Below are 11827 nucleotides of genomic sequence, written 5' to 3' on the forward strand. Positions count from 1 at the left end.
ACAAAAGCAGAAAAGGAACTCCTTGAGGATTCTGGCTACAGTTTTTTTTTTTTTTAAGTATTTATTTATTTATTTGGCTGCACTGGGTCTTAGTTGCGGCACGTGGGATCTTTAGCTGCGGCAAGCAGGATTTTTAGCTGCGGCATGCAGGCTCTTAGTTGTGGCATGCGGGATCTAGTACCCTGACCAGGGATCAAACCCAGGCCCCCTGCATTGGAAGCATGGAGTCTTCACCACTGGACCACCAGGGAAGTCCCTAGTTTCATTCTTTAGACGAGTTTTACACCTAACTTCATCCAGTATTACCTTATTCACATGAGAAGTGGTCACTGTGATTTCCTAACTTTCCAGGTTGCTGTTTTTTTATTTCAAAGATAAATGAAAAATAAATGTTTCCAAATGAAAATATTTATCAGCTTCTAGACTGCATATAAGCCTGGAAGCAGCATCTATATGTAAAAATATCTTATAAAATATAAATAAAAAGCAAAATTCACAATACGTATGGAGAAAATTAGGATACTACTGTTTTTATACCAAGCCAGTTGAAGATCAGAAAAACATATGTGAAATATTCAACTTAAAATGTCAGACTTTGTCTTTCATCTAATATTCAATTCAATGTCACAGAACACAACATACCTGTATGGGTAGAACTCTATATAAAATACTGAGAAAAACCTCTTGGTAAATATTCATTCGTTGAAGGAGGTTAATTGTCCTCATAGATTCGGTTTTGTTATCATATATTAAGCCATGAAAACCTAAGATTGATATTTGAAAATTCAGTAAAAGATAATTATAATTAAATTATTCATTCAAAACTATTCATAGATTCTTTAGTATACGCCAGAGAATGTGCTAGGTGTTGGGGATATAATAGTCCCATCCATGAAAAGCATACCATATATTATTTAAATGTCTACACAAACATAGGTAAATTACAACTTCTGTGATGTGATAGAAGAACCGTACGATTCTCCTACAGAAATGTGGGCAAGGGGATTTTATATTTCCCTGTTCTGCCTTCCTGCCATGAGGCCTGTAGTACCTCCTTTGGGAGAGTATATGAAGCCTCCCTCCCACCCCCAGGGATGGGTTTGGCCATTTGACTTGCTCTGACCAATGGCAGGTGAGTGGATGTGACACAGGTCACATCTGGGCAGAATCTTTAAGAGACAATGCATGCTTCCACCAGCAGTCTTGCTCTTTCCCTTTGCAGTGATAACAGTATGTTCCACATAGGGGCTGGATAATGAGAGTGAGAAATAAATCTGTTGTTATAGAATTCCATTGTTATATTGAGGTCATTTGCTACTGTAACCAAGCCAACTAATTAACAGAAGGTATGAACAGTTCACAGAAGAAAACATGCACACAGTCCTTACACATCTGAAAAGATGCTCAACCTCACTCCTACTAGAACTGCAAATTAAAACTACACTAAGATATCATTTCTCACCTAGCAGCTTGGAAAAAATCAAGAAGTTTGACAATATACTCTGTTAGTGAGGCTGTAAGGTTCTTTCATACACTGTAGTTGGGAATGCAAAATGGTATAATCCCTATGGAAGAGAATTTGGCAACACCTAGCAAAATTACATGTGCATTTACTCTTTGATCCAGGAAGCCCATGTCTAGGAATAGATTCCAAAGACAGACTGGCAAAAAGACAAAATGACATAGGTACAAGGTCATTCCTGCAGTGCCAGCTGTAAAAGCAAAAGGTCAGAAACAATGCCCAAGTCCATCAGCAGGAGGTGTTTTGTACTGAAATGTGTCCCCCCAAATTCCTATGTTGAAGACCTAAGCCCAATGTGTCTGTATTTGGATAGGGTCTACAAGGAGGTAAAAAGGTTAAGTGAGGTCATAGGGTGGGGCCTTAATCTGATACGACTGGTGTCCTTATAAGAAGAGGAACCAACAAGAGAGGGCTCTCTCCCTCCCTCTATGCACATACACAGAGGAAAGGCCTTATAAGGACATAGCAAGAAGGTGGCCATCTACAAGCCAGAAAGAGGCTTCACCAGAAACCAACCCCGACAGTACCTTGATCGTAGACTTCTGGCCTCCAGAACTGAAAGAAAATAAATTTGTACTGTTTAAGCCACCCAGTCTGTGTTATTTTGTTACGGCAGTCCTACTAGACTAATATAGGAGTGTTATGGACTGAGACTTTATATGCCCCCCTATGTTGAAGCCCTAAGGCCCCCCCCACAATGTGATGGTATTGAAGATGAGCCTTTGGGAGGTAATTAGGTAGAGACAAAGGTTATAAGAGGGGGACCCTCATATGGGATTAGTGCTCTTATCAGAAGAGACACTGGAGAGCTTGCTCTCTGTCTCTGTCTTCCATGTGAGGATGCAAAGAGAGGTGGCCAGCAACAAGTCAAGAGAGTCCTCACCAGAACCCAACTGTGCTGGTACTCTGATCTTAGACTTCCAGCCTTTGGAACTGTGAGACAATAAATTTCTGCTTTTTTAAGCCATCCAGTCAATGTTAGTTTGTTATGGCAGCCCGAGCAGACAAAGACAAGAAGGCTACTTGAATAAAGTTATGGTTACCCACACCAAGGAGTACTATGCAACTGCAAGAAAATAAGTAAGTAAATAAATAAGGAATATCATGATACTCTACTATAGAGTGATCAAGATTTCAGCCAAGTGAAAAAAGCAAAATAGAGGACAGTATATACAGTAAGCAGGGGTTTTTCTGTAGTAAAAGGGAAAATATGAATATATAAAGTATTTGCTTATATTGAAAATACTAACTGTAGAAGAATAAACCAAAAACTAACACAAATAGTTACCTAAAGAGTGAGGAAAGAAACAGGGTAGAGGTGACAGGGATGGAGGTGGACTTCCCTGAATGCTCCCTGTTTTATAGTTTTGACTTTGGAACCATGTAAACATTTTTTTAGTATGTATAAAAAATATATAAAATTTTTTAACAAAGCAATCACTGAAAACCAAAAGCAAGATAAAACAAAGAAACCTACTGAGTTGGTAGCTTGGTCACATAAAAAGAACTCTTTCCAGTGTTCTTGGGAATAGAGGAATGTGACTGTAAATTCCTAGTAGGCTACATCCTAAGGACAAAAAGAATTACAAAGACAGCTTGAACTGTTTTCAGGCAATCATACTGTTAGTAGCAATATTATCATTGCTACATTGAAAGTATTATACATAGCAGCATAAAACAAATAAGTGATAATGTCATAGAAGCCAAAATTTTCAACTTAAAGAAAACAAGATACAAATATAAAGTCAAAAAAGTAAAAACCTTGTTATCCTAATTTTGAACTAAAAATAGCTATATTCATATTTTCTTTTAGGAAAAAAAATCACATTTCCTACTCTGCTCACTAAAGGTCTGGAAACAAGGACCAAACTAGTAGCAATAAGTGCCTCTAGTACCCAGATTGTGGTCTATAAATAGCCACTAAAGAGAACTGGGGCTCCTTGGAGAAACAGCTGATTCTATGTCATAGGTAGGAAATACACAAAATGGGCTTGAAACATCTTGTCATGCCAAAGGAGTTTTCAAAGGCTACTAGAGTCATGTCAAAAAGACAGCAGTTGGTGGTTAAGAATCCACCTGCCAATGCAGAGGACAAGGGTTCAAGCCCTGGTCCGGGAAGATCCCACGTGCCGCAGAGCAACTAAGCCCATGTGCCACAACTACTAAGCCTGCGCTCTAGAGCCCACGAGCCACAACTACTGAGCCTGTGTGCCACAACTACCGAAGCCTGCACGCCTAGAACCCGTGCTCTGCAACGAGACAAGCCACCGCAATGAGAAGCCTGTGCACCACAATGAAGAGTAGCCCCGCCTCGCCGCAACTAGAGAAAGCCCGCACAGCAACGAAAAACCCAACGCAGCCAAAAATAAAAATTAAAAAACAAAAGACAGTGGCTGATTTGAAGGGCATCCCACTGGCCAAAGACTGGACAACTTGTTATAAGAAGAATAATGCAAAAGACTGAAACACATGAAATATGTTAGAAATCCATGTGTTTATGATAATATTTAAAAAGCAAAGCTTTAGGGGATGCTAGAGAGGTAACTCATTCTAAAACAAAGGGAAAGGATCAATACTTATCCCACCTTTCCTTTAGGAACTGACATTCTGGGTTGCCAAATAGTTGATGAGAAAATGTGTTTATTTAAAGAGGAAGTCCATCTGATAATGATGGAAGGAATTACAGAATCAGAATATCACCACGCTATAGTCCTTATGCAATGAACAGATTTAAGTAATGATCATCAATGGTGATAAACCTAGGTGAAAGGCTAACTAAGAACTTAATAATGGATGGCCCAGTCTAAACTCCAAAAGAATGAGCTGCACATTATGTACCCCCTGATGTGGAAGTGTACAACACCATCTAGGAAGTATTCTTGCCGAAAAGCAGAACCTAAATCTGAGCAAGCCTCTAGATCTAACTGCCAATTAAGAGGAAATTCAGACAACAGAGAAACACTGAATGGCACCATTGGGGCTCCACCAAAATCCAGAAAGTGGAAAACTCTCAGACAAAGCAATCAGTGTTTTCAGTGAAGAATTACAAGGAAAAAAGATGGTGAGAAATCTATAGCTTAAAAGAAACAAAGACATAGCGAAAGACTGCAATGTATGAGCTTTATTTGGATTTCAAAAACTACATTAAAAATCTGTAAGACAAGAGGAAAATGAGAATATTGAGTAGATATTTGATATTAAGTAATTTCTTAATTGTGATAATGACAACTTGGTTATGTTTATAAAAGGGAGTTGCCATTCTTTAGAAAAATATACTGATATATTTACAGATGAAGCAATATGATATCTTGGAGTTACTCCAAAATTATCCAGGTTGAGGATGGGGGCAGAGAGGAAACAAGATTGGTCATAAACTGGTAACCACTGTAGTTGAGTGATACTTGAGTACAAATCCGTTAGAGGACTTTCTCTACCGTTTTATATGTTTGAAAGTTTCTAAAAGAATAATCTTAACAAATAACTTAAATGAATTGAAACAGATCAACCACTGAATTCAGTGATACTTAGAAAGAAAATACTCATTACTCATCTTTAGAGCAGAGTTTTTCAACTTCAACACTACCAGTATTTTGACATTTTGGTCCCGATAATTCTTTGTTGGGGGGACTGTCCTGAGCACTGCAGGATGTTTAGCAGCATCTCTGCCCTCTACTCACTAAATTCCAGTAGCACACTCACCCTCTCTCCCCTAAAATGTAACAATCAAAACCATCTCTGGACATTCCAGATGTCCCCCAGGGACACAACTGCCCTTCAGTAAGAACCCCTGCTTTGGGGAATGCTAGAGAAGCAACTCATAATTTTGAGAACTTGTAAGTACAGCTGATTCTCATTACTCACCGCAGTTATGTTCTATAAAATTGCAATGAAAACTCTATTAGCAATACTGAATGAGTAGGAAATACAGGGTTACTTTCCTACAAGCTTCTGGTCATACATTTTCATCAAGTGATCAACATATGACCTTGATTTATATGAGTTTTTGTCTAAAGACACCTTTAGTATATATTGTAGATTCATTAACATTTAACTCATGGCCGACAGCACTCTAACTCACACCTGAACAAAACTTATCTAACACACGTTATTTTCTCTATATGCCTTCGCCATAGCCTTCTCGCGCTTAGGAAAACTAGACAGCACTGCAGCACTATGCTTGGGGGCCACTTTAAACAGGAAACTCACCAACGAAAACCACAAAAATGCAAAAAAAACATGGCACTAAACAGACTGTGAAAAGGACTCTGTAGTCTGAGAGCTGAAACACAAAAGCACTGCATCACCTTATTTGACCTCAGCTGGGAACACACACATCAAGCAACTAAAAATTTTCACTGCTGTGCACATGCCCGTGAATGACTGTGAAAGCACCAGGACTACTGATTCTGGGGTTACAAATAAGTTTCAGAGAGTAGGTGTATTTGCAAATATAGAATCCACGAATAATGGGGATCAACTGTATGGGGGAAAAATCAACATTTATCCTGCCTTTTTTGATAAACTGTACTCGGGGTAATCAAATAACTGATGAGAAAAAGGTTTTCTATCTAACAGAGTTCCAGCTAATAAATGCAGGAGGAATGAGAGTCACTTCTGTAACTCTATTGAAATATGGACAGAGGCAATAGTCATCAATGGCTACTAAAACCATTAAGTGCAAGGCTGGTGGGTAATTAACCTTATTATGTGTGACTACAACTATCCACACAGGAATCAACTGATTAACTTTTATGGCACTAAAAGAAAGGCAACCAAAATTTCATGTCTCCTATCGTGATAAAATTAGAAGTACAAAACATCGCCCATGAAGAATTCTTGCCAAAAATATATCTGATTCCAAACAAAGCCTAGAAAAAGGCAATTCTCTGTTATGTGCACCCATATTAAGCATATAAAGCATATATTGAGTAGGAGAGACCGTTTTGGAGGGTTCCATTAAATGGAGTAAAGGTAAAGAGTATGTGCTCTAAACCAATTAGAAACACAGAAAATGTGGGAAAATGGTAACTCAAAATAAAGGAATGAATGGGGCACTGGGGACAAAAAAGACAACTGTAATTCTCATTTGTACTACCCAAACATCTCCTGTTTTCAGACAATACTCCTTTCACATACAAAGACCGTTTCCAAAATGACCATGAAAACAATTAACAGGGGGGCTTCCCTGGTGGCGCAGTGGTTGAGAATCCGCCTGCTGATGCAGGAGACATGGGTTCGTGCCCCAGTCTGGGAAGATCCCACATGCCGCGGAGCGGCTGGGCCCGTGAGCCATGGCCGCTGAGCCTGCGCGTCCGGAGCCTGTGCTCCGCAACGGGAGAGGCCACAACAGTGAGAGGCCCGCATACCACAAAAAAAAAAACCCCAAAAAAACAATTAACAGCAAAACCAAGAAACTGTGAACAGATAATCTGGGATGGAGTAGAGCTGAGAAGGAGAGGAGAACTACATAAAATATTACATAACTTCTTCCAAAGCAAAACATTTTCGTGGATTGATTATGTTAACCAGGGAAAAAACTATACAAGTTCAAGAAAAAACTACACAAGATCTATAAAGCATTTAGAATGCATTAGTGCAAAAGTATATTTTAGCAGAAATATTGAAAAGAATGCAGTAGACCCCAGATAAAACTATTAGTTGTGATTACCTTGCATGAGGGTTGGAGCCTGCAGCATCTGCTTGTAGTAGGAGTAATACAGTCCACATTCTGTTCTGAATGAGATTTCTCGCTCCACTTCCTGAAATAAAGTTAGGTCTACTGGGTTTACATGACCCAGTTTTGTTTAAATATCTATTGTCACTGTAGAAACAGGATATAGAACTACAACTTAAAAGAAAAACACAAAAACAAAAACCTCTGACAATAGTCTTAAGAAATCTTGGCAAATAAAAACAATAAAAGGCTGATAATTATTGAAGCTGGGTGTATATTATAGGGGTTTATTTTACTATTTTGTTTTTGTGGCTGTTTAAAATTTCCTATAACAAACCATTTTTAACAATGGAGAAAACTAGTTCCATTTAAGTTAATGTTTCAGAGTTAACGTTCTTAATTTCATACGAATCAAAACCTTAAAAAAGTACCACCATTCTTATGTAATATTAGTGAAAAATAAAATAGGGACAGTAGAAAAAAGTTTCTCAAATAAAAAGAACTATAACTGCATTAGACACCTGCTTAAAAGCTAACAATATTATATAAGATTAATAATTTTCTTTTTATTCTAAGAATACAAGGTATTCTTAGTAAAATGGGGCAGACCTTTTACATGTGAATTTTAATTTGACAAGTGTAACCTTGGTGGAAAGATATTCATGTAGGAAAATGGATACAAGAAATATTAAACTGCTTTTATATAAATATTCAATTTAAGAAGAACTGAAAGTTTAAAGTAGTAGCTATTAGTCAATTTGGTTGTAAGGTGCTTTTATGAAATTTAAGATTTAAATCAGTAATATAAAATATGGAGGCAACTGGTAACAAGAATGGGGAAGACTTTCTGGAATAATCCTATTAATACTCTTAGATCCTATATTTCATATATATATAACAGTATAAATGAACAAAAAATTATAACCTATGTCATTATAGATTCTTTTACACCAGTGTTCAAAAAACCAGGTTCTGCAACACACTGTCTAAAATGTAATACCATCTATGTTTTTTCCTATACAGTGGATCCATATTCCACAAACCCAACTTTACTGGTGGAGGATGATAAACACTGAATATCTTACTTTCTAGTGGATAAACTTCTTTTAGCACATCTTTGTTTTCCCCTACCTCCAATTATTTTTCAAATAGTAATAAACATTTCATTAAAAGAACCAGTCATGCTATTTATCTTCAGATCTGGAGATTATTTAATGTACTTCCTTCTGCCCTTAAGATATTTAAAGAGGGACTTCCCTGGTGGTCCCGTGGTTAAGAATCTGCCTTCCAATGCAGGGGATGCAGGTTCGATCCCTGGTGGGGGAACTAAGATCCCACATGCCGCGGGCCAACGAAGAGCCTGCGCCCCCGCAACTAAGACCTGACGCAGCCAAAAATAAATAAATAAATTAAAAAAAAAAGATAAAGAAATATTTCTCCTACCCTTTAAAAAAGTATTATAAATTAATTCACGAATAGAGCATTGAAGAAATACTCAATTATCAAAGAGTATAAACATCCACTTACTGATATTAAAACAATTGTTTTATCATTATTAACTCTTTTTAAAAAGCAGAAGGCACAGAGTAGCAAACCTTCTTATATAATGAGCTTCCTTTCACAGAAAACAAATTTATCCTTGGGAAATCAAACATGAGAAAAAAAAAGGCTCATCAGGTTTTGAAATTTAATTTCATTAGCACACTTGCTTTACAAAAAGGACAACAGAAAATGATGTGCTCTTTTAGCTTTTACATTTGCTACTGATTTGTGTTGTATCTTTCATACCTGTAAAGTTTTATCTTCTTGGCAGTCACATTAATCCATTCACCTTTAATGTTTGGGAAAAACTGCTCCATTGCTTTTGATAACATAAAACTAAATTGGTATTAATTGTTTCCAGAATGTTCAACCTCCTGCTTGGTCAGGTAACCACAGAAACTATGAATTGACATTAACTAAGCAAATATTAGCTTTTGTCCATGCAAATAAGAAAAAAAACCACATTACGTATATTACATTCCTTTCCTTCTCTCCAGCTGCCTTAAAGTGTTCAAAGTGTGGCTGCCTTCAATGGAATATTCTAACATCAAACACTCATGTAGGGGGCTCCCTATCGGACATGGTTCTAAAAGGAGACTGACTTCATGAAGATGCAGAAAGAGAAAAAAAACTGCTCAAAGTACTAAAAGTAGAAAGCCACTTTTGTGCCCCATCTCTCTCTTTTAACATACCCAGAATGTGTAAAGGACGGAGGGGATCCTGATTAGTAAAAATGCCTTTCAACATGATTAACTGGTAATCTTGGCACCAGCTGTATAGAACCAAATGCTATACTTTATTAGACAGACACTTGCAAGTTTTACATCTGCTTCATGCTAAGAGAACATCTGCTCTACTCAAACACTTTTCCAGTTTTTATACAGCAATTTATACTTTGCCTGGTGGATAGTGCCAATGAAAAGGTACATCAATAGAAGTTACCCTCTGAAGAACACAAAACGAACAAATACTTCATATTTTAAATTGCACAAGTTCCACAGGGGAAGCACTGTTGAGAGAATAAAAAACATCGTCTCTGAAGATGACAGAAGAAAGCAGAAAGACAAAATAATTGTATTTTTAAGAAATTGTACAGCTAAAGCCATTTAAGTAGTAGTTAATATAGTAATTTAACAGAAGTACTAAAAGGAAATAAGCATGAAGAAAAAAAAATGACTAATTAATGTTGCCAGGGCATGCAACTAATGATTTGCATGCCCTGGCAACACACAAAAGGTAATAAGCCCTTTTAGACAAATGACACCAAGTTTGCAAAGGAACCATATCATTAGTTTTAAAAATTCTCATGTAAATAATTTTGTTTATAAAAATTGCCCCCCCCAAACAACTAGGCAACTGGTAGTGGGGAAGCCATTGAAAGAGTAACATTAAAGATAACATTAACATTAAAGATTACATTAAAGACAAATGTAATCTTTCAGAATTAGGTTAACAAATCATCTCACTAAGCAACAGTAGCTCATGATAAGACAGCTGTTCTTAAAGTTCTGTACAGGGAATCATGCCTTCAGCAAACATATTTATGGCACATACATGGTTTATTGTCTGGTTAAATTCATGTCCATCTGTTAGAATGGAATGATTCCTGCCCTAGAGTTGATTAAAAGCCATGACATATGACAGCTGCCAAGCAGTGTTTGTGACTAGGTTAGACTATTGTTGAAGTGACAGTATTTCCACTGGGTTCGGCTGAAGCAATTATTAGTTGTGGTTCTACCATAGTTACCACCATGCGGATTAACCCTATTTGGTCTAAAGACTCCTTGCCTTACAGGAGTATTCAATGGGAAGATGTACAAATTCTATAATATCAACTAAATAAGAAAAAATGTTAGCATAAGGAAAAAAGACTTAAAAAAATTGAGTGACTTGAGTACTTTTGGCCAAATGAGAATTACCTTTCCTTATAACTGAATGTTTATTTGCTGAGGAAACAAAAAGGTATAAGAATTCAGTCCTTGATCCCAAGGAGTTTAAGTTTCAATGAGAAAGAACAATGCATTTTCTAAAAAGGAACATGACTGTTCAAGGAAAGACAGGTATCAATTAAAAGGAATGACAATTCTTTGCCTATTAAACTAGCCTCCCCACTGGATTCTGTGCTTCTAATTGGTATCTTCTTCCTCCAGTCGATCTTCGTCATTCACTCATTCATTCATCCATCCATCCACTCATTTATTCATTCAACAAATACCTACTGACCACCAACAATTGACAAGCATTCTTTTGCTAGGAGATTTAGCAGGGAAGAAAAGAGACACAAATCTTTGCCTTCATGGAATTTATAATCTAGAGCAGAAGGAGAAGGGAACAAATAAACAAGTAAAATATAAAAAGGAAAGCAGAGCAGTGGTATAGGGAGGGAAGGGGGTGGTGTCATGATCCTGGAGGTGGGCAGGGAAGGCCTCACTGATGAAGTGACACTGACCAGAGACCGGAAAAGGTGAGGTAGTGAGCCATGTGGATGTCTGAGGGGAGAGCCCATCAGTCAGACAAAACAGCCCACATGCACCCTGGAGATCAGCGAGGAAGACAGTGTGGCCGGAGTGGAGGGAACAAGGAAGGGGCAGTAATAAGGTCGGGGGGCTGTAGGGGCAGAAGTAGAATCTGAGATGTAATGTGGGGTTAGGGGCTGGACCACTGAGTCTGGGAGACACAAGGACTCTGGGCTCGTACTCAGAGCTAGAAGGTGTGTGTGCAGGAGGTGGGGAGGTCAGGAGTTTGGTTTTAGACATGTTGAGTTTGAATGTGAAGGGTTTTGAGCAGAGACATACACTGCTATACATTTAAAAGAATCACACTGGCTGCTGTGTTCAAAATAGATTCTACGGGGCAAGGGCAAAGCCGGGAAACCAGGAAGGGAGCTGCTGAAGTAATCCTGGTAGAGACAAAGCCGGAGGTTGTGAGAGGTGATTGGATTCTAGATACTGTCAAAAGAAAACTGACTGGGATTTCCTGAAGGATTTAATGTGGGCCACATGTGCCTACTTAATTTAATTACAATTAAAAATTCAGGGGTTTCCCTGGTGGCGCAGTGGTTGAGAATCCGCCTGCCGATGCAGGAGACA

The 11827-nt window shown here is 37.9% G+C and overlaps 1 protein-coding gene across 5 annotated transcripts in view; it reads right to left on the reverse strand.

Moving 5' to 3' along the window:
* Nucleotides 1–11827, reverse strand: part of DPY19L3 (dpy-19 like C-mannosyltransferase 3) — a 72226-nt gene that overhangs the window by 37672 nt on the left and 22727 nt on the right. For 3 of the 5 annotated variants that reach the window (XM_007118805.4, XM_028477596.2, XM_028477598.2), the window contains 2 exons: nt 7191–7281; nt 643–764 (listed from right to left, as the gene is read on the reverse strand). The exons of 1 other annotated variant lie outside the window; for it this stretch is intronic. In XM_007118805.4, coding sequence (XP_007118867.1) covers nt 643–764; nt 7191–7281 — 213 coding nt within the window. Of the gene's footprint in view, nt 1–642; nt 765–2049; nt 2078–2999; nt 3073–7190; nt 7282–11827 lie in introns of those variants that run through there. One more of the 5 variants, XM_007118810.4, reaches the window with a different exon arrangement.

Source organism: Physeter macrocephalus, chromosome 17 (genome assembly GCF_002837175.3).
Source record: "Physeter macrocephalus isolate SW-GA chromosome 17, ASM283717v5, whole genome shotgun sequence".
Classification (NCBI taxonomy): domain Eukaryota; kingdom Metazoa; phylum Chordata; class Mammalia; order Artiodactyla; family Physeteridae; genus Physeter; species Physeter macrocephalus.